The sequence below is a fragment of the Lycorma delicatula genome, chromosome 8 (genome assembly GCF_047948215.1).
Source record: "Lycorma delicatula isolate Av1 chromosome 8, ASM4794821v1, whole genome shotgun sequence".
NCBI lineage: Eukaryota > Metazoa > Arthropoda > Insecta > Hemiptera > Fulgoridae > Lycorma > Lycorma delicatula.
This window is the reverse complement of record NC_134462.1, coordinates 47,234,749-47,257,913: the sequence shown is the minus strand read 5'-3', so window position 1 is coordinate 47,257,913 and position 23,165 is coordinate 47,234,749. Positions and strand designations below refer to the sequence as shown.

Genomic DNA, 23,165 nt, shown 5'->3' with positions numbered 1-23,165 from the left:
AATGTTAATGTTTTCTAGCAACGATAAACATCAACTCTGCTCAAGAATGGTAAACTTAAAAATCTAGTTTACGTAGTGGCCACAGGTACTGATTGCTGCCATACAAGAAACTAGGTATCTAGACAACAACCACTTTGAATCTGAGAATTTTAGAATTTACAAAGGTAAACCTGACACACCTCATTTGGGTGTAAATAAACACCTTTCTTGTAAATAAAAGTATAATCAACTCGATCACAGACTTTAAACCACTATCCGAAAGACTTTCCCTTTTAACTCTAAAATGCACCAACAAAATGTACACAATAATAATTGCACATGCCCCCATTAACGAGACTACAGGAGAAATCCACAGAAAGTTGAGGACTTCTGAGACTTGAGGCAGAAATGGATAGAATCCCCAAAATAACGTTAAGATCCTTTTAGGCGATTTCAACACACAAGTAGGAAAGTACAAATAGATGAAAGAGAAGTGGGTATCTGAGTTGACATTAAATCTCTTCTTCATTTTAATATTTATGATTTTTTGAATGTTCCTTTTGGAAATGGCCACACGATCAGTTTGAAATTGACCAATTCTCTCGCATGGGGACTTCAGGGGTTCCTTTTAAAGTGTTTTATTAATGTTGTTAAACCATTTTTGTTCTTGCACATAGAAGAACAATTAAATTGTAGATATATAAGATTAATCTCTGTGTAAATTAGAAAACCTAAAAATTATGATGACACACTTTAAAAGGAACTCCAGAAGATGAAAACATGGAGGGACCCCACATGACGAAATTGATGAATTTTAAATTGATCGTGTGGCCATTTCCAAAAGGAACACTTGGAAATCATAAATATTCAAGTGAAGAAGAATCTTAATGTCGCTAAAATATTACTTTACCACAATCAAAGTGAAATTGATCCCTCAGAATAAGAAGGCCAAAGCCAATATAAAATTTATACCCAAAAATTGCTAGAAAATAAGGGAAACCTCAGCCTCCAAAATTGGCAGGACATGATAAAAGATGTAGTAGAGATTGCACAAGAGATAGTATACACAACAAAGGAAAAGGAGGCACAGATGGTGGAATCAGGAGTGTAATGATGCATTAGAAAACCAACTGAGATACAGGAAAAATTAGTATGCTAATAAAACTGGTATGCTAGGAAAACCTTGCTGAATTTAGACTACAAAGGAAACAAACAGCAAAAATCCTAAAAACAAATGTGAGGGAAAACTATGAAAAAGGATCTTTGACCAAATTAACCAAGTCTTCCAAACAAGTGACAGTAAAAACAACAATAGCATCTTTAAGCAGAATTTAACCAAATACATCCCCCTCCAAGTCTCTGTTTTAAAAGGAAGAATGGAGAGATGGCAAATAATGACAAGAACTGTAAAATCCTGGTGGAGTATTTTGGGAAACTACACAGTTGTGAAGAACCAGAGAAAAGATTCCTGGAAGTAGAACCAGAACAACAGTTCCAAGTCAGTACCACCAATTCTGGAAGAAATTAAAAACAGTGTAAACCCCAAAAATAACAAAATGTGCAGTAAAGACTTCATCATAGCAGAAATGTGAAAATATGTCATTGTGAATAAAATCTGCTTCCTGCATAGAGTGCTTACAGAAATTTGGGAAAACGAATACCTCACGTAGGAGTGGAGAAAAATCTCATCATCCACTTTACAAAAAAGGGGACAAAATGAAGATCAACAATTAAAGGAAGATCTCTGAAAACAGTCATCATAAAATACAACTTTGTGAATAAGATAATAGTAATCACCTGTGTAAATTTTAAAAAGGCTTATGATTCAGTTGACCGGAAAACATTGTTTAATGTTTTTAAAGAATTTGGGAGAGACCCAGTACCAGTAAACCTCATCAAGCAGATTCTCACAGACAAAGTCCAAGATTAAATTTAAAGGGGAAATATCTCATCCTTTTGGAATCAAGACAGTATCAGGCAGTGGGGCAGACTGTTTCCTCTTCTCTTTAGTGTAGTCTTGGAAAAGGTTATAAGAGAATGGTTGCCAAGATAAAGACCTGAAGCAAGTCAAATTGGGATATGTGAGGAAGATTCTGAAGATTGATTGTCTGGTCTTTGCAGATGATCTGTATCATCAACAGCAGAACAACAAATAAATGTTCTACACAGAATGGCCAAAAATGCAGGCTTACAAATTTCCATAGAACAAATATAGTGTATGACAAATATTGAGAAAGCACCAAAATTGTTGCAGACAGATCGGGGAAGAATTAAGAAGATGAGCAACTTTAGGTACATGGGTGAAGTTATCCAGCTAAATAAAATGGACAAGGGAGTGGCACAGTGAAAGTATGAAGGAGTATTGGAGTGCTAAGAAACTAGCCAGAAGTTAACTATTCTATGTGGTCCTACAGTGACAGGTGTTGGGAAAAAAGTAAATGAAATTAATATTTGGGAATATTACATAATAAAAGATAACAATAAAAGACTACATAGTATTACACAATAAAATTCATAAAAAGATTTTTTTAGATAATCTAATCTGATAACTTGAATTGTGTTTAACCTTGTATTTAAATAATGATAACAATTACATTACGTAATAAATTTTAATAACTGCATAATGCACAAATTCTTTTTACTTTTGTTAAGTTATTTTCAGTCACTATTAATTCGAAGAGAAACTAGTATATTACAGTATTTATATATAACAAAAGTTTTGGTTTTTATGATCATTTTTTAAAATCTTTTTTCATAAAGAATCTGAATTACAGTAGTTTACATTTCATTGTAAAATTATATAATTATTTTAAATAAAGTTTATTTTACTTATGAACCATGTTTTCAATTCAGTTAAGTCCACATGTCTTCATTCTATGAAAGTCAGGGTTTGGTGATCCACATCTTGTGAGAGAATTGGTCCTATTTTTCTTAGATCCAGAGTGTTAGTATAAAATCTCCATGAACTTTATAATGGCACTACTACAGCTTGATGAACAGTACAGTCTGATGTATAAGATGGAACAAATACCACATCAACAAACAAGCATTGAACAATTTTTTTTTGAAGCAGACTAACTTCTTGCAGTTTGTGGCCCTTTTGTTTTTAGGTCTTGCTTGCTTATTAAGTGAGGATTTTAAAAAGAAATATTCTAATAACTGGTTTACTTTTGATATATTGAAAAAAAATTTTAAATAACAATTAAAACTGTAATTTCTACCATATTGGAAGCAACACTAAAGACATTTTCAATCAGCATAAAAAACACATCTAAATGTACTTGTATTAAAAAATATTAATAAATCATTAATTAACATAAAAATATAATATCAGTCTTAAATGTTTAACAATCTTTTTCATCTGTTTGATTATATTCATGCTCCTTGGTTGTGTTTATCATTGATAGTATTATTAATATGTAAGCAGTCTAGGTTATGTGGATTTTCCTTGTTCTTTGCGACTAGAGAGGAATTATGGTCATTGATCTACCAATACAATGGTGAGCGAATGAAGTTGTCTCCTTGTAGAGCTTAATATCATCTGGATTCAGCACTGAAGAAAGCAATTGAGAACTTCTTAATTACTCATTTCTTAGTAAATTTTCATGAATAACTTGTTCTTAAGCACTGCTATCATTTTCAAGAATAGCTTAAAACTTACCTCAATTTTTCAATAATTGTTTAGCCATGATATTTAACTTAAGTAATCAAAGTCAAAATGAATAGTTAGTTTTATTAAAGTTGCAGATAACATTTTTATTTACTTTAAGTTTATCTTGGTCTTATCTGAATGTTACATGCTGTAAAATAGAATTATGGAATATAATATTTTTTATAATTTCAGTTCATTCTGTAACAGCAACTTTTTTTAACGAATGAACCATGTACTTTAAGATTGATAAGATAGTTTTTTTTAATTTAACAGTTCATTGTTATCATCCATCATAATAAATGGTCATTTATAAAATTTGTTTAAAATTATTTATGAATTAATTTGTTACTCATTAAATGTTTAATTACTTCATTAAATTTGTGTAATGATGTATTTTAAATATGATTTAATTGCCTTGAATTAAATATTGATTAATTGTCTTAAACAAATTGTAGTTAGATAGAATTGACTATTTTGCTCTGGTTATTCAGGGATGATGTAAGGATCAAGCAATTTAAGGTTCTTGGATGATATAATTTTTTTTTTTCAGTTATTAATGTATTGAGTTGTTTTTACAAAAATCTAGATACATCCACGTATTCATTTAAATTTGCATATCCATTTGTAAACTTTACTTATTAGATAGATTTGTAAATAAAAAGATATTTGTTTATAAATAAATCTTTAAATAATGATTCTATATATTACTATTTACCAATACATTGTTTTTAGGCTGGGCAGTGAAACGAGGATTTAAAACAGCTCGTACTGGATGGTTAGATTCATATCGAGCAGCTAATAGTCTGCTTCGTATGATAGTTGATGGAAAAATCACATTATGTCTTAGGCCTCCTGGTTATTCAAAGCAGAAAAGTAAGTTTTGTAAAATAATTTTAAAACTTTTTTGACTTAATTACATTTTTTTACTATATGGAAAAGTTTTATTTATAATCCACATATAAATTTTGTAAAATAGGAATTACAAACGCAGAAATACATATTTAAGAAAATAGTTGAAACATACTCTGAAGTAATACCATTTTTTAGCAGAAAACCAATTTTAGAGACAAGAAAGAGCTAATTGGTGACAGGAATAAATAAAGGTACTTTCAGGGAGGAGAAGAAATTATCAAATGAGGTTTCAATAATAGAAATCTTGAAGATTCACAAAGAATAATATAATAATAATATTTTACCATTATAATTATTAAATCTTATTTAGGAGAAGCATGACTGAGTGAACTACATTGGTTGGCATGGAGACTTTATGAGACTGGAGTACTCAGAGATATTAAAAAAGAAAGTGGAATTGATACCATACCAAAGAAAGACAAGTACGAGAATTACCATATTGTCAGTCTAACATCTTGTGCAATAATAAATTTAAACAGTAAAAATGTTTTTCTGAATCCTGTAAAACAATAAACTTAACCAAGAAAACTCACACTCACAATGCATTTTTTTCCAAAGAATTCAATGTAAAAAAAATGGTGGAAAAAATAATTCAGAAAAAACGATTTTTAATACAGTTGCAAAAACAAGTAACAATCTTCAAGATAAAATTTGACTAAAATTATAGCATTCTAATAAATGTAGAAAATCTGATTGAGTCTCTGCAAGTTGAATAAGTAACATCAGTTATTCATATAATCAATCATTAGATATATTTATAAAGAATCTAAAGATCCTACAAATTAATTGTGGATTTAACTAAGCTGATAACAAGAAACCTTAGATTCCCAACAAGCAACATCAGTGTTTATAATTAATTTCGCAAATTGAATCTCAACTAACAGCAGAATATGATTATTTATAAAAATTAATTATCATTAATTGCTGCTTAATATTATAATTTTTTTTTTCTTTTTAGTTAACACTTTCTCAGAGATCCATACTTCATGGAATATATTTTTACTCACATACAAAAAAGTAGGTTCAAAAAGTTCCCAGAATTAGGTTTTTCAAAAATTGCTTATATGAAAAGATTTTTGAGTTTATTTTCTTTAAAATAGTTTCCTTCTGAAACTACACACTTGCCAATGTCTATAAAGTTGGAAACATTCCTGAAACCCATTTTGAGATATTGCTCTCAACTGCTTTGTACTCAGCCATTACATCATTGGTGCTCTTGCATATTTTTTCCTGTATTTTTGAAATGAGGAAACAATTAAAAATCAGCTGATGCTGAGTCAGGAGAGTATGGTAGATGATCTAGAGTTGTTACATTGTGTTGTGCCAGGTATACTTTCGCAATCGTGAATCTACATGCCGGCACATTAGCATGCAAAAAAATCCTTTTCTTTATTTCCCATTTTTCAGAACACTTCCTTCTTACGGCAGCTTGCAAACAATGAACGATATTATTGATGTACATCCCTTGATCACCATCTACCCATCAGAAATGAATTCATAGTAAACAGTAATTAGTAAATAAAAAAAATGCTTGTGGCATAACTTTTCCTTTGCTCCTGAACAAAATTTCTTTGGTCGTAGAAATAATATTGATTTCCACTCTGACAACTGGCATTTTGTTTGTGGATTGTACAAAAAAAACAACATGTCTCATCACCTCTTAAGATTTAGATTAGCCACAGTGATGAGGTCTCCTGCTATTGACTTGCGAGTTACATTGTAATCTGCAAAAAATGTTTTGAAAAATTTGATGCATATTTAGATTATTACGGAAAATACTGTGGTAACAGATTGATACCCCAAACATTGATGCTTTTTCACTTTTTCTTCTGTTTCTTCAAATAACATTTTCAACATGCTCGATACTTTTTTCATTTATCAAAATAGATAAGTTGGTGCTCACTATGAACAAATTTAAACAGTATCATAACCATCACTAAAACTCATCAATTGTAAACCATTACTTTTATTCTTGCCAATTTTCCATATGCATGTTAAGCAGCATTAATGTCAGTGTCCGTGATAGCAAATTTTTTAAACAAAATACAAGATTTGGTATTTGTATACTGTTAAGTTGAATTTTTCACTGCAGTCTTCACAATATGAAAGAAATAACTTTGGTACCAATCTTTTTGAAGCATCTCTGATACTGGTATATAGTCACATGAGTACTGCCAGCATAAAAAATTTCCTTATTACAATTACCATTTAAAACTGTGTGAGATAATATATATATAATTTTAATATGTTCTGACCAAACAGAGATCTCTGCAAAATTTGTTAACAGAGTAAAAATAAATAAATAAAGCAGTAAGTAGATGATAATTAATTTTTATAAAAAGTAACAAAGTTGTAAAATCAGTGATTCACTGAAGAATTTTTCTAATTTAAAAAGTATCTTGATTAGGTCAATATAAAATACACGTATTTTTTTTCAGCAGTGGAAGGGTGTTCGCATATACCAAACTGCTGCTTCTTTTATTATTTTAAAAGCACAACAGTTATGTATTAAAAGCACAATAGTTAAGTATGAATATATATATATTTTTTGATGAAAATAATTAATACGCATTTGTAGTAATTTCAGAATTTTTTAAAGTTATTTATCACATTTAGACTTGTGATTTCTGTTGCATCAGTGGAAGTAAATAAAAAAAAAATACATAAAAGAAAAATAAACTAGAATTATTTAAATTTAGAACTAGTATTCTTAAAGATCTTGTAAATTTTGATATAACTTATATAAGAAAAAAGAGGAAGATCTGTGTTTCATAGCACAAAGAGGAAAATCATTCTATGCTTGTTGATAATAGATTTATGAGTTATTATTCATAGCAGAGGAAAAAGATCTGTAAAGTAAGATTCAATTATTCATTTGCATGGTATGAACCATCTACCAGAATTACATGGCAAAAAGAAAGCATCCTATTATACATTACGGTATCCATTTGGAGTCATCTTGTGAACTGTCTGAGCTGAAGTCAGTCTGTTTCATATGAATTTTTTTTTTTAAATATTTCATCCTTTATAAAATATTCTTAATTTTTCTAAATATAGTTTTATATGTTTGTGGTTAACCTAGTAGAATGAATTTATTTCTTTTTTAGAATTTTTTTATAGATTGAGTGATTTATTCTTTTTTTTTTAATAGATTATTTAAGTAATTTTTAATAAATAAAATTCAGTTAAAGAGTTTAATGCATTCTTTTTATTTTTGTAATATTTGTTTGTAGAATACTGGGCAGACCATAAAGATGTGCCGATGGTTCGGTGGATTCAAGCACGGTTGCATAATATTGAATGCGGTGGAAATTATGTTGAGGAGCATTTTGAGACATCAGAAGATGAAGCGAAAGGTACTTCAGGACCATCTGGTGATAAAAATGGTGTTAGTGATGAAGATAAGAATGATAAGAATGATAAGAATGCTGAAGACGATGGTAATAGTATTGATGATGATGATGATGATGATGATGATGACATTGATGAAGATGTAGATGGTGAAGTCAGTACTAGTAAAAGTAATAGGTTCTCTGCGCTAACAGATTAGATCAATAAATTAATTTTAATGTACATTGATTCATGGCCATCTCTTTTATTAAGTGCCATTACTCAGAATTTTTTTTGCATTGTACTTATTCGCTTAATCACTTATTTTATTAAATGTATAATACCTTTTCAGTTATCTTGTTTCTGAAATAAAAATTGTATATTTTATTAGTGTTATATTTTTTTATTACTGATAAAAAGGGAAAGTAATTACTATTTGCTAATGTTATTAGTGTAGATTGGCTAAGGTTGTATTTTCTAAAAAAAGAAAAATTTAGAGATGACTATGTAGCATTTCATAATGCGTATAATAATCATGAAGTTAACTAAAAGTAAATGATATATATGCTTCAAGTGTGTAACACATATAAAAAATATACCCATCATTATAAAAATAATATGAAATATTGTATGAGTGTGTCATAAGTGTAAACTGTATAATACAGAAACTTCTTGATATCACTTTTAATAAATTCAAAAGTTACCTACTGCAAGGTCAGTGTTGAAGAAAATAAGCCTGCAAAAGAGTAAATTGGTATATAATTCAGTCACTATGTCACTCTCATTTCTCTAAATAAGGGGTAGATGAGATAAGTATGCTATTGTGGATACATCAGGTTGTACTGGTTTATAAACTTATTCATTTAGCTGACGTGTCTGTAATCTGTAGTCTTCAATAGTAGTGGTAATTATAAAAAATTCTAAATTTCCCAATTGAAAAATTCATTATACTGTGTGTATTTTATAATATTGTAACAATTTAAACTTAAAAAAAAGATTTGTCATAAAAAAGTAGTTTCTGAAGTTGTATAAAAAGTATTTTGTATTTAAAATTGTCCGGATCTGGATAAACAGGGTTTTAATATATTTCAAATATTGCACTGATATTATCCAACTACAAAAATGTAATGTATCTTTAAGTATACAATTCTAAAAAAGTGTTATAAACAGATATAGTGAAACAATTTTTAGAGATGTAATATAAGAAATATGTAATTAAAAAAATAAAAGTATTATTAAACAGTTAAAATGTTTTTCATTTATAAACTACTGTAGTCAAATGGAATTATGGGATCGGTAAATAAGCAAAATTAATTTTTAAACTTATTGATACTTTGTTCTCAAGACTGTTCTGTTTACCTATTGAGGTTCCACTGAATTATTATCACATCAGTTTTTTTTTTTACTTAACAACAAAGGATGATTATTATATTCTTTAAGACAGTGAAATAGATTGCATCAAATAATTGTTTCTCTCTCTCTTATCTTTTAATAAGTAGACATGAATGTTTTAGTATTATGTATATTTTATCATGTTTTATTAAAGATATCTTATCTTACATATCACATCTAATTTTATGGGGATTGCAAATGTAGTTTTTAGAAAAATGAACATTAATGTAAAAAATAATGATGAGTAGGTGATTCTGATTTTAATTTGCTGAAAGGAAAATAAATTTTTAACAAAGTAACAAGTATACCAAAAATTGAAGCGATTGTGATTTGGCAAAATGTCAATCCAGTATCTCATACAGAATAACGTGAAATCTTTTCTAGACTACTTGGAGATCAGGAAGAAGGTTTATATAACATTGTTTCATGATTGCATCATTTTAGTCATATAAAAATAATATTCCAGAAGGTTCCCGGTTTGAATCCCTGAGAGGCTTAGTGTTTTTCATGTGCTACAAAATAAATCTTTCATAAATAACTGTAATTGGGCAGTTAGCCTGTAGTTGAAATAAATAAAACAAAGACAATTGCCAATTATTTTAAATGAGTTTAATTTTTGGCTATTATTTCATTTATATTTAATCTATCATAAAAGAAGTAAATTGTGGTTCAAGATTTGACTTAAGGATTTAACAGCAAGAAGGTTGAAATGCTTCTTTCAATGCAGTCCAGCATAGTATAAATGTAGAATTTTCAAAAGTCTCTTTAAAAGAATTCATTAACATTAATGAGTTGTTTCCATTTTATTTGAAATCAATTGTTTAATTCCAATTTGTTTTTTTTTTATCTGAATTTACTAATAAATGCTAAGTGAGAATAAAATTATTTACACATCTTCTGCATGTTTAATTTTATTCATGCCACTGATTATTCATAGATATAATTTCCATTATTAACTCATATAATCAAGAGATTATTATATTTACATCCATCATCTTAAATCAGTGAACTAAGGGCATACAAATAAAACAGAACAAAATAGTCTTCTGCACAAATCAGCTGTCAGTTTTGTTTTTATTTCACTACTTAACCAGCAAAGTGCAGGAAAATACGTGTATTCGCTAAGCCTGAGCTGCTTTATGTCCATAAAAACTCATATGACTCATTGATGTGCCATCTGTTCTTATGAAGACACATTATTTAATGCATCACCATTATGTTGAACTACCCTTTTTTCACAGATAAACTGTGTTATTGTAATTTAGGTAGCAGTTTTTTATGTTATCATTTTCTAAATCTATTACTCTAAATATTATGTATATATATATATATATATATATATATATATATATATATATACAAGCTTATACATTACACACATAATGTGATCACTTCATTTGGTAATTTTTTCCCTATTTAAAAAAAAAACATAAACAAGGTAAATAAAAAATAAATACATTTTAAAACAACATATTTTTGAAACTTATAAAATAAATGATGCCTGTTGATCTGGTCTAAACTGAGGTGTAAACTGATTAAACCAAAAATAAAACATAAAAAATGGAGTATATTAATGAATAATTAATAACAGTTACAATAAGTAACATTCAACATTTTTATTTTATAAAAAAAGATAAAAAAAAACTAACTACATTATAACTAAGTTACATTAACCTTAAGATGATTGAACTTGAACATTATCAAGAAACTATGAGTCCCCTTGGGACTGAAATGAAAACACGACTGTACTGTGCAGGTTTCTTACGTAGAATACTAATATGAGCTTCACTTTCCGGTTAGCGCTAGCATCCACTAGATCGCAGCACCGGACAGCTCAATGTGGAACGGAACACAATGCCCACCAATTATAATTACCTTAATTATAATTTTGTGATGCATTACATGAAATGAACTTAATATACAAACAAAACGTATTACATAAAATAATTATGTTAATGCCTGAGAAATCAGGGTCAGGTAAGGAAGTTAAAGGAGTGAAAATTAAAAAATGTCCAGGAGTAAGTGAAGTAGGATCAGACATATGTGACCTACCATGACGGATAGGTATTGGTAACGTGGAATTGATTTCTTCCGAAGAAAGATCTGACAATATATGATTATTTTTATTTTTTAAATTATAAATGAAGTGACGACAATGTGAAAATATGTTAATGTTCATGTCAACGAAGAAAATGTTTCTGAAAGTTCTGTAGTTTGAAGAGCAGCTGAAAACACATTAGTTTTGCTAGACTTCTTCTCTTCCTTGAGCGAATCTGGCGGAATCATAGAAATGATAGGCGAATTGGATGGCCAGGCGTTCTCTTCCTTCAGAAAAGACAGACCATTCCATCAGAGTTGTGACGAGGTTAATGGATCCGGCATGCAACCATGTGACAGGATGTCTGCAGGGTTATCCCTTGAAGGAACGTGCTTCCATAAGCATTCCTTAGTTAGCTCTTGAATTTTGCAAATTCTATTTGCGACAAATACCTTCCATCGATTAGGAAGCGATGACAACCAGTAAAGTACCACTTGAGAATCCAACCAAAAGTGGATTGAATGAAACCTTATACCTAAAATACACTTAACGTTATTGAATAAACGAGATAACAGAAGAGCAGCATTCAGCTCAAGCCTTGGAATAGAGATTTGCTTGACCGGAACAACTCTAGATTTTGAACACAGCAAGTGGATTTCAACGTGTTCATTACTATCAACAGATCTGATGAAAAGACAAGCACCATATGCGCTGCTACTTGCATCACAAAATTCATGCAATTGATAACTTTTAATGAAACTGCTGATTTTGACTAACCTAGGAATCTTAAAATTACTTGACGATTTGAGCTGAGAATACAGAGAATTCCATTTTTCAGCTAGCGTAGTGGGAAGAACTTCATCCCATTGAAGGTTAGCGAACTATAACTCTTGGATGAACACTTGAAATGGAACGATTGTAGGAGCAAGTAGACCCAAAGGATTGAGCAACAAAGACATAATTGATAAAACAGAACGTTTAATGTAAGAAGTATTATTATCTTTTGGTTTGAATTGATAAATGAAATCATCACCTTGAGGATCCCAAGATAATCCAAGTGTCTTGATGTTTTCATCTTTGTCTAATTTGATGAAAGAATCAGAATTGTCACACATATTTGGAATGTTGGAATGGCATTTATGTAGTGAAAGTCTGTATTTGTTAAGCAATAATGAAACATCATTGTATAATTGTTTCAACTGATCGATGTTGTCACAATCAATGAGCAGATCATCGACATAAAAATTTTGCTTAATTACTTGGCAAGTTTGAGGAAAAGAGGCTTCATTTTAATTGGAAATTTCAATCAAACATCTTGTGGCTAGAAAACTTGGCTAAACCATAAGTAACTGTTTGTAAGTTATATGGAATGACTGATGTATTATTATCGTACCAGAGGATTCTTTGCAACTGAAAATCTCAAGGATTCATGCGAATTTGTCAATACATCTGGAATATTGCCTGACAGCACGTAGCTGTGAGTTCTAAAACAAATCTTCTTGTACTACTGGACCTGCAGCAAGAATTGAATTGAGTGATCGGCCTTTTGATGTTTTTGCACTACCGTCAAATACTACTCTTTTTTTGGTAGTGGTGAAAGATTCATGAAATACTGCGTGGTGGGGCAAATAAAAGGTTTCAGATGGGGCCTTACACTGAGGTGAATCTACAGGTTGCACGCGATCTAATTCTTGATATTCTTTCATGAAATGGAAATAGTCTTCCTTAAGTTTAGCGTTTTTCTGAATTCTATGATGTAACAAATTGAAACAATGCTTCATTTTTATAAGAATCTCCTAAAGCGCAGTTTCCCTTACAAGGAAGAGATACAACAAATCTGCCTTTGTCATCACGAAAGGTATTTTCAATGAAATGTTTTTCGCAGAAAGATTCCTCCTTGGTCGGTAAACGATTTTCGATCTCTTCAGATCTCCAAAATGACTAATTCAGAGGAAAGCTGTTCATTGCTAACAAAAAGTGATATTGAATCTGAATTAATTTTCCGTTTACTAGATTTAGTAGGGATTTGACCAGAGACTATGAAACCAAGAACAGTTTCTTGAAGTATGGTATGATTAAAATTGTAAGTTAATTGAACAGGCTTAAGCAATGAAAGATAATATTGAGTGCCTAGAAGAATGTCGATTTGCCCAGGAATATTAAAATGAGGATCGGCAAGAAAAAGTTGAGAAGGAATTTCCCAATCATTTACGTTTACAAAATCATTAGTTAACAGAGCTGTAACAGATGGCAGTATATGACATTTCAAATTAAAATCTTCATATCTAGAATTAATATTTAAATCAACACTTAGCTTAGATTTAGTGACAACATTACTAATATCTGTGATCAGCATAAAAAGAGGCGTGGTTTGAAGCCCGAGTTTAGCAGCAAACCTTTCAGTACAAAATGAAATCATCGAAGCAGAATCAAGTAAGACCCTGGCTTGGATGAAATTACCTTTTTTATCTTTAATATTAACTTTAGGTTCTGATTTTAAAGTACAATATGAACTATTACCGAAGGAGCTTGATTCGACTTAGAAGATTTAATTGCTGGCTCTTGCCAGCGTTTTATCTAAATGAATTAGTGTATGATGCTTCTGTGAGATTTTTTACATTTACGATTGCTTTGACACTTTTTACAATATGCTGTTTACTTAAACAATTAAGACATAATTTTTTTCTGAAATACAAAATTTTTCCTTTCATCAACAATATAACTTAAAGATTTATTACATCGATACAATGGATGGTTGCTAGTTTTACATAATGTACACAGAATTATTTACATAAAATACATTTTTACTAGAACTAGGTTTTGAATAATCATATTTTTTGCTGCTAAAACGTACATTAGGCAGCTGTGGCTTTTCATTACATTGAATCGTGTCTGTGGATTCAAGTAGTTTATGCTTACATTCTAAGAAAGAAATGAGTTGTTCTAACCTTGGAAATTAATTTTCAAATGTTTTTACCCAGTCTCTTAAGGTATTAAAATTTCCTTTTTTAATGGTTTTAGATTAATAATTTCCATAGCATGTTTAGCTGCAATTAGTAGTTTGTTGTCATAACGAGCTTTTAGTAAGTTTATGGCAGTTTCATAATTTTCAGATGTTACTGATAAATATTTTATTACATCAAAGCATTACCTCTTAAGAAATTTGTAAGGTAATAAAATGTTTCAACATGGGAAAATTCTTTGCGGTTATGGACTAAACTATTAAAAAGATCAAAATGTTTATGTCATGCTCTCACGTCACTGTGAAAGGGCTCAATTTGAATGGGTTTTAATGTAATTTGATTGGGTTTGTCAATTATTTGTTTGACTCAATTGCGTTTGAAATTTTGAAAAGATTTTCTGGTTTCTTATGTTTTAATTTAAGTTTATCAAAAATATTATCATATATGTCCCTATCCTCTAAATCTTTATCTGTTGCATCTTTATGCAATTCTATTTCAGATTGAACTTCAAAAAATGTTTTTTCGTATTCTAATAGTTTATTGAATTTTATAGTGAACAGATCATAATCGAATTAAAATTATTAATGAATAATTTTAATTTTGCTATGTAGTTTTTCATACCTCATTTCTCAATTAAATCTTTAAATTCCATTTTGACTTAAACTGCGGTATCGATAGAGATAATATTAAATAAATTGATAATTACTAAATTATTATAAAATAGTTTTTGATGATCAGAAGTTGTTAATAAGGTTGTTTTTCTAATGTGTACTCGATATGATGTCATCTGCTGATACTGACTTTGCTTGCAACTGTGAATGCGCGTATGTAACCCAGTATAATTCTAACACATTAAAGTTCACAAAAAATTATTATTGTTGAAGACTGACCTATTATAACTTAATATTGTTGAAGATTCACAGTTTGGTAATTTGCATATAACAACTATTGTTATAATCTTATGTGTGTCCTGAATGTTACAAGTTATTCAAAACGTATTGAATTTTACACATTTTATACTAATGCCCCTCGTACTCCTGAATATACACTGTTCGATAAAGATTAACATTCACAGTTCCTATGAAAGATTAAGTAATGGTATTTGACACTGCTTATAAATAAAATTATAAATATTGCTTGATCTGACGTTACGAATCCTGCTACTTGTTGATTCTGACCCTCTATGCACCAACACCTTGATCCACTAGATCGCAGCACCGGACGGCTTGACGTGGAACAGAACAATAATACAATTCTAATTTTGAGTTTGAGTTAACTGTGGTATCCAGGAAGTCATGTTGTAATACAATGTGGCAGTTTCTCTGGACACCCTTTGCAATTAGTAGTGTCTTCTTATTTTTTTGTCCTCACACAATTGACATGTTTTCCAAATGTATCATGTAATGAATATAACACAGGTGCATGATGTGCATTTTGCTGTTGAATGGTAGTCTGATGTTGGGTAGAAAAACAGGAATTTCTAGTAATAGAAGGTCAGTAGGATAGAAGAACCAGGGATTCTGTACAGATATTTATGGTATTCATGTAAAGACTTACATGAATACCATAAACACTTCCACCATACACCATAACACTTCTTACTGGAGATGGGAAATTTTTTTCTTATATAGGAAGTTTTTGGTGAATGTTAAAGCGAAGATGTGGATCCCCAACTTCGTATACCATTTTAAGGTTTTTCTTTCAGTTGGATAGTAAACAATCATCTAATCAGTGTAGTTAAAATAATACTTTATATTATTTTAATGTTTTTATATAAAAGCAACAAAGATAAACTTTACATAATCACATATGGAAGCAGCTGCAAGGACAAAATGAGCATTTTGAAAAAGTAAAAAATTGTCAAATGAGAGTGTTATACCGCGTTGCTTCATGTCAGATAACACTCCTGATTGGCTGGAATGATGTACTAAAATATTGAATTTAGCTAGGTGCCTTTATTTAATAGATTAAATACTGAGGTATTTATTGTGGGTTTTTAGGTTTATAAATCATATTTTAATTACTGTTATGTAGTTCATGTATATACTATTCTGTCAATGCAATTTGAGGTTTTTTTTCTATATTATTAAGTTTACAAAATGTTAAAATTCTTCTTGCTGACAGTGGTGTGTGAATCACATTTTCAGAATATTCTTTTCATCATAATTTCAAGTTTTTTTTTGGTTGTTACAATTTTTAACTATTATACTGTGAGAGCTCAAATTGTACATCATCATAATAAACTGTAGTATGCAGTTTTTATTGTATAGCTTATATAATCTTTTGTGAAGCATATTGACAAAGAGATGATGATTTAGAAGCTATTTTATGACATATTCATCAATGTATTTATTCAATAATAAATATTTATCAATGCTATCTACTAGAAATGTACAGGTAACATTTTTATTTATCTGTTTTATTTTTGTTCTTTTTATTACATATATGTTTAAGTCCAATAAAGCATATGGTTTTTATGTATTAATGTTAATCCATTTCTGCTCAAGATATTAATGAGCTGAGTATTAATGTATCTAACAAAAAGTAACCTTTATCTGGTTAGATGATTTATATATCAAATCCATTCATTATAGCATTATACTAAATTACTTCCTAATTCTTTGTTTTATTAAAAATTTACTAAGTATATCTGAAAATCCTGTTACTTCATCTGTTATTCCAACTGCCTTTAGTTTTTCTCTCATATCAGAATTTAAATTTCAAATGTCTAAACCTTTTACCTTGCTGCTTATTCAACATTTAACAATATTACACATTGAAATAATATTTTATTATATTATATAAACATATATATGTTAATATGCTTTTCAATAAGTTCTTCTTTTGAAGAACATTATCATCTGTACCATAAAAAAATAATGTTAAACTTGTGTAATATAATAATAAATGCAGTAGTGTTTAACTATTACTGTCTTTTGTACAATACTTGATTAAAAATCATTATGACCCTGCATTTTAAATTAAAAAATATATATTTTATTTGTTGGATATAAGTGGTGGAACAAAATTAAATGTTAGGATAATAAGAAAGAATATAATTCACTACAACTAATTTTTAGGGAACAATTAAATGGTGTTGCAGATCATCAAAATTTGTTTCCATCATTGGCAAAAGTACTGTGCACCATTGTTTTTAGCACCAATGAATGCCAGCTAATAATCATGATTGGTAACTGTGTTAAAAAAGAAGTAATATTTAATAGACTTTTATCATTAATAGCGGTTGAAAAAATTCACAACTTTTTTAAAATAAGGAGACTTTTAGTGTATTTTTGGCTCTGAAACTTCAAAATGGCAAGTGACTCTATAGCAGGTGGTGGTAAGTTTGTTTACATGCAATCATTAATTCAGTAGCCCACCAGGCTGGTCTACTGGTTAACTCATTGCAAATCAGCTGATTTCAAAGTCGAGTCTAATGTTCAAGGCAGTTTTTATATGGATTTGAATACTAGATTGTGGATACGATGCTCTTTGTTAAGAAAGGTTAAGTTTCAATTTACCACACATCTCATCTCAGGAACAGACGACCTGAGGCTGTACAAGACTACACTTCATTTACATTCATACATATCATACTCATTCATCCTCTGAAGTAATATCTTGATGGTTCCAGAGGCTAAATAGAAAAAGAAAGAAGTCATTCAGTACTATTATGCTGAAATAATAGAACTTTTTAAAAAAATTCATATTTGCACATGTTTTTAAGACAAGAAAAATCTAAATTACAATAATTTTCCATATAAAGTAATTATGTGTAATTAGTTTACTCATTCTAAATATGTATATCTTCAAATATGGGGTGGCTGAAGGTAAACTGAACCCAAAGCAAGTGAAGAACACATGAACTGTAAGGCGATATTATAAAAGTAAATGAAAGACAAAAACCTACTTACATGGTTCCTCCCATCTCTACAGGAAATAATGACTGCCATGGTCCAGGCACAGTTTGACCCGATGAATCATGTTCAATGTGGTTTGTCATGATTTGTCCTGTTGGTTGTTGGTGATGGTATTGCGTATTCTGTTGCAGTGCATCAAGATATTGTGGGTTGTTTGGTAAACCTTGCCCTTCAGGTTGCCCCACATATAAAAATCACAACTGGACAGATCAGGCGACCGTATAGGCTATAGATCCTTTGACACAGTCCTGTCAAGTGTGAAAACTGAGTGCATTGCTTCCAAGGAAGCATGTACTGTTATGCTGGTAATATGCAAAATGTCATTCATCTGGCATCAGTTGCTCTTTAAAGGGCTGAAGTTGTTGACAATGTAATGCACTGAGTTTACTGTGTCTCTAAAGAAAATGGGTTCAATGATTCTCATCCTGGACACAGCGCACCACACTCCAATCTTTACATCATGCAGCAGTAGCTCGAAAATTTGTCATGGGTTTTCAACAGATCAACATTGCGAATTAACATACCCACTGATTGGAATCATGCTTCATCCTTCATGAAGAAGAGGTTTGTATTGAGTAAACCACTTTTGATTTACTACAGTAGCCATGTGCAATATTGTACATGCTTATCATGGTCTCTAGGCTTTAACTCTTGTAATGGCATCACATTCAGGTCCTTTTGGATGTGCTGAATATCTTACTTCTGCGCCTCAGTCCTTTTCACAAATGGGTATTGATACTTCTTAACAAGCACAGATCCAATTCACTCTTCAACTTCTTTATGAGCTCTGGATCACTGTTGAACTCTGCACTTCTTTGATTGATCTGCCCTGTGTAATATTCCTTGACTACAAATTTTCTGGGATCCTTTGTCAGTGGCATATTCATGTGTGTGCACTGGTAGTTAGCTTTATCTCAACTGTGTTTTCTTCACAGTTACAGGTTGTGTTCAAAATCAGTGTGCATCACAACTTTCTGTGTGGCAGTTGAAATGTTATTGCTTGTTGCTATGTTGAATACACTAATGTTTTTCAGTTTCCATGCCCTTGGTAGCACAGTCACCCCTCACCGACAGCAGCTCTGCCTCACAACTTTTAAGAATTACTGTTCTAACCAAACTAACAGAGGCTCGCTGCCAATACGCCTACATCTGACCAATCAAATATCCCAGCTGAAACCCTAGCATGGTATGGAAATACCATGCTAGGAAATAACCCTAATTGGGATGGATAACTCTATGAATTCCAAAAAGGCATAAACAGCCTTCTTGGCAACATATTGAAGGTGCTCCTTGAATCGAAGATTCTCAGTAAGGATTACACCCAAGTATTTCTGATCAGAAACATATCTGATATGAAGGCCGTCCATTGAAACTCGTGCTTGATGTGAATTGGAATTGTTGACCAGCCGATCTTTCAACATCATCGTGGTTTTTCCAAACTGAAAATCATCTTATGCTGGACACTCCACAACCTGAGAATCTCACATTTGTGGACAGCTCTAAATTCTGTCTCATCCCTCTCAACCAGCAATAGCCCATCATTTGTATAAGCAATGATGTGGCAGCCACTAAGCAACCTCAACCGCAACATAGAATCGAACTCAATAATCCAAGGAAGTTTGCTGCCATTTTTTTCCCATGGTAAAACCACAGTATAGTTTTATATGCTGTTATCAGTAAACATTTACATTAAATTATGGGAAAATACACACTTAGAAATTATAAAAACAATAAAACAAGTTTCAAAAAAATCATCTTCAGTGATGAAACACATTTTTTAAACACAAAAAGTCAATAAACAAGTGTTGGATTTGGGGATCGGAAAATCCAAAAAATACTGAAGAACTCCTATGTGTCCTTGATGGTCACTGTCTGGTGTTGATTTTGGACTGGGGGATCAATTGTACTTTATATCGCTGTGCTTTTTTCTTTGGGGGTTATTTTAAGTATAAAATGTACAGCAATAAACCACAAATAATTGAGAAACTCAACACAACATTGTCGAAATTTCCCAGTATTATGTCAATGTGTTAGAAAATTTTGTCAATAGTGAACATGTGCAGTCAAGGCCAGAGCGTTCATTTGTCTATATCATACATAACCTTCATGTCACTATTTTCTAATAAAGCAAAAATATTATCAACTAAAAAATGTATTTTATTAAAAAATAAATAAGTCAGCTCATTTTGGAACACCTTTAGTACTTATACTGCATTATTTACTTGTTTCCAGACAAGGTGTAATTATTTTGCATTTATATTTTAAGTTTATAAAAATTCAAAATACATTGAAATATTAATTCAAACAGTTCTACAATCATAATTGGAAATTATTTATGAGTTAGGGAGTGATGTAAATTATCCCTCTCACTTTTCTCATAATTTAAAAATAAAATTTTATTACATTAAATAAATAGTTATGGATGAATTTTGGGGGCATTGTGTTGAAGATTATCACTTTTGTGTTATACTCTGGTCGAAATTTGTTTGATTTGAATGCCTGTATTACCAGTGTAGTTTTAATCCTTATGTCAATCAACAGCTTCAGTTTTGGGAATAGTCAAACTGAAATTAGACAAGGCAAAATTAAACTGCAATTAAGCTTATAATGTGTTGTGAGGTAGAGTGTATAAGTTTGTTAAACTAAAATAACCCGGGCTATATTGAAAATGTGTGCATTAAGTTTTTTCTCTCAATATTTGAAAGAAATCACCTTGTATAAATCACTGCACATATTATTTTCCTGTAAAATATACCAGGACTTCTTGCTTTTTTCTTTTGAGATGGGAACTCTAATATTTTAAAGCTCCCAATAGTGTATCATCTTGTCCAATTGGCCTTGTCATCAAGGTTAACTACCACTCTTGAGACCATAGGATTAACTGAACAGCTGTTCATAAATAATTGATCAAAACAAAAACTATATAAGTTTTTTTTTTAATTTTGAGCCTCCTCCTTTTTAAGACAACTGTGACTAGGTAACTAAAGTTAGTTTTTGTGTTAGTAGCAATTTTTTGATTATTGAACTTTTGTCTCAATGTCATAGCCGTAAACCCACCTTTCATCTACCGTTACGATCCATTGCAAGAATGTTTCATCGTCATCAGATTGTTCAAGGAGTTGCCGCAATTCCCCACTTGATGTTCTTTCTGCTGTTTGATCATCAAACAAGGAACAAACTTAGCTGCAACTCGATGCATGTTCAATTTTTTAGTCAAAATGTCATGGCATGATCCAATCTAGATGCTAAACCTTTCTGCAAGTTCTCTGACAGTCAATCAGTGATTTACATGCACCAGTTCATTGATTTTCTGAACATGTGTGTCATCAGTTGAAGTCAAAGGTTTTCTTGTCATCATCAATTGACTAAAGACTACTTTTAAATCGTGAAAACTATTTGCAGCATTGCGTACAACCCAGAGCATCATCTCCATAAGCTTGTTTCAAAACTTAAAAAGTCTGTGATAGCTTTCCCCAATTTCACACAAAATTTTATGTTGTATCGTTGCTCCCAACAAACGCACATTACAAAAATCACTACTAACACTTAAACATGTTGAACTCAAATAACAACACGATAACTAAACAAGATATAAAAAATCCAAAAACATGTGGTTACAGAGATGCATAGGTAATCTTAGACTGTATACAAATACACTTAAATGTTTAAAGAATTTGAAAGTTTGTACATATGCATAAACAAAAAGGTTTCTTCTGACATTACATATACAAATATTGAATAGTTGCAGATAATTATTCAAAATGTTGTGAACATTTCCATGTTCATATTCTATGAAACATGGAATATGTTTCATATTCCATGTTTCTTAGTAATTAAATTACTAGACTCAGTTCAAAATGCTTATTAAATCTCTATTACCCTATTGGTTACTTATACTATTAAAAAAAAACTTTAAGAATAAAGAATGTGCAAGTCAAAAGTTCTATATATATATATTTGAAACTTTTTTCAATCTGCTCCACAAGGTACTCTTTAAAACATCTTTCAAAACTTAATAATGAAATTTACAATATTTACTTGGCTGGTACGAATCAAAAGAAATTAATGATCAAAAAATATGCTTTAAAAAACTGTCATTTATTTACTTTGCAGTTTATAATTTTACATCAAAGCAAAAAAAATCTGTAAATTAATTTTAAATAAAAAATGTATTAATACAATTATTTAAAATATAAGTAAATATTACTTTGTAAAATATTGCAACAGTATAATATTGCTTCTAAAAAGAATAAATCAATGAACTGAAACTTGTAACAGCTGAATCAATACAAGATGGTTTTAATCTAATGCAAGTGGTAATTTTCATTAAACAAATAAATAAAATTAAACAGTAAATATTAATAGTGTAAAATATTATTTTTAAATATGGCAACAATAATTGCCGCTACTTAATGTCTATTTTTTAACAATAATGAATTGTTGGTGTCGGAATAATAATGTCTATATTTAGATGTCGGAATAATACTTTTATCAAGATTTAAAGATGAAATTTTAATTCTTCATTAAATATTGTCTTTTAAGAGTAAAATTAACAAAGCATCATTATCATTACATTTATAATAATAAAGTATAAAAAATTATGAATTATGTCTTATACTTAACAAAATCAAACCAATAACAGCAAATGAGAAGTTCAGTCTGAATCTGAATCATTCATGGAGTTATCAGTATCATATTTTTTATGACTACTATGTTTTTTCTTCTTTAATTTTTTTTTCTTTTTCTTTTTGGATTTTTTTGATTTGCTACTTTTTTTTTTTACTTCTGTATCAGACACATCACTTTCATCAGATCTTGACCTAGATCTATCTCTTTCTTTATGTTTCTTTTTCTTCTTTGCCTTCTTTTTAGCTTTAGCTTCTTTTAATTTTACACGCAATTCCTGATCACGAAGTGTAATAAGCGGTGTAGCATATTCATCTTCTGTATCACTACTTGTGCTACTTATATCTAGTACG

At 30.1% G+C, this 23,165-nt stretch overlaps 1 protein-coding gene across 1 annotated transcript in view; it reads left to right on the top strand.

Annotated features, from left to right (window-relative positions):
• The window catches only part of Ns4 (Nucleostemin 4), a 41,327-nt gene extending 32,962 nt beyond the window's left edge, over positions 1–8,365 (top strand). The window contains exons 11-12 of the mRNA XM_075372554.1: positions 4,364–4,504; positions 7,777–8,365. Of these exons, the coding sequence (XP_075228669.1) occupies positions 4,364–4,504; positions 7,777–8,093 (458 nt within the window). The 3' untranslated portion in view covers positions 8,094–8,365. The remainder of the gene's footprint in view (positions 1–4,363; positions 4,505–7,776) is intronic.
• The last annotated feature ends 14,800 nt before the right edge of the window (positions 8,366–23,165 follow it).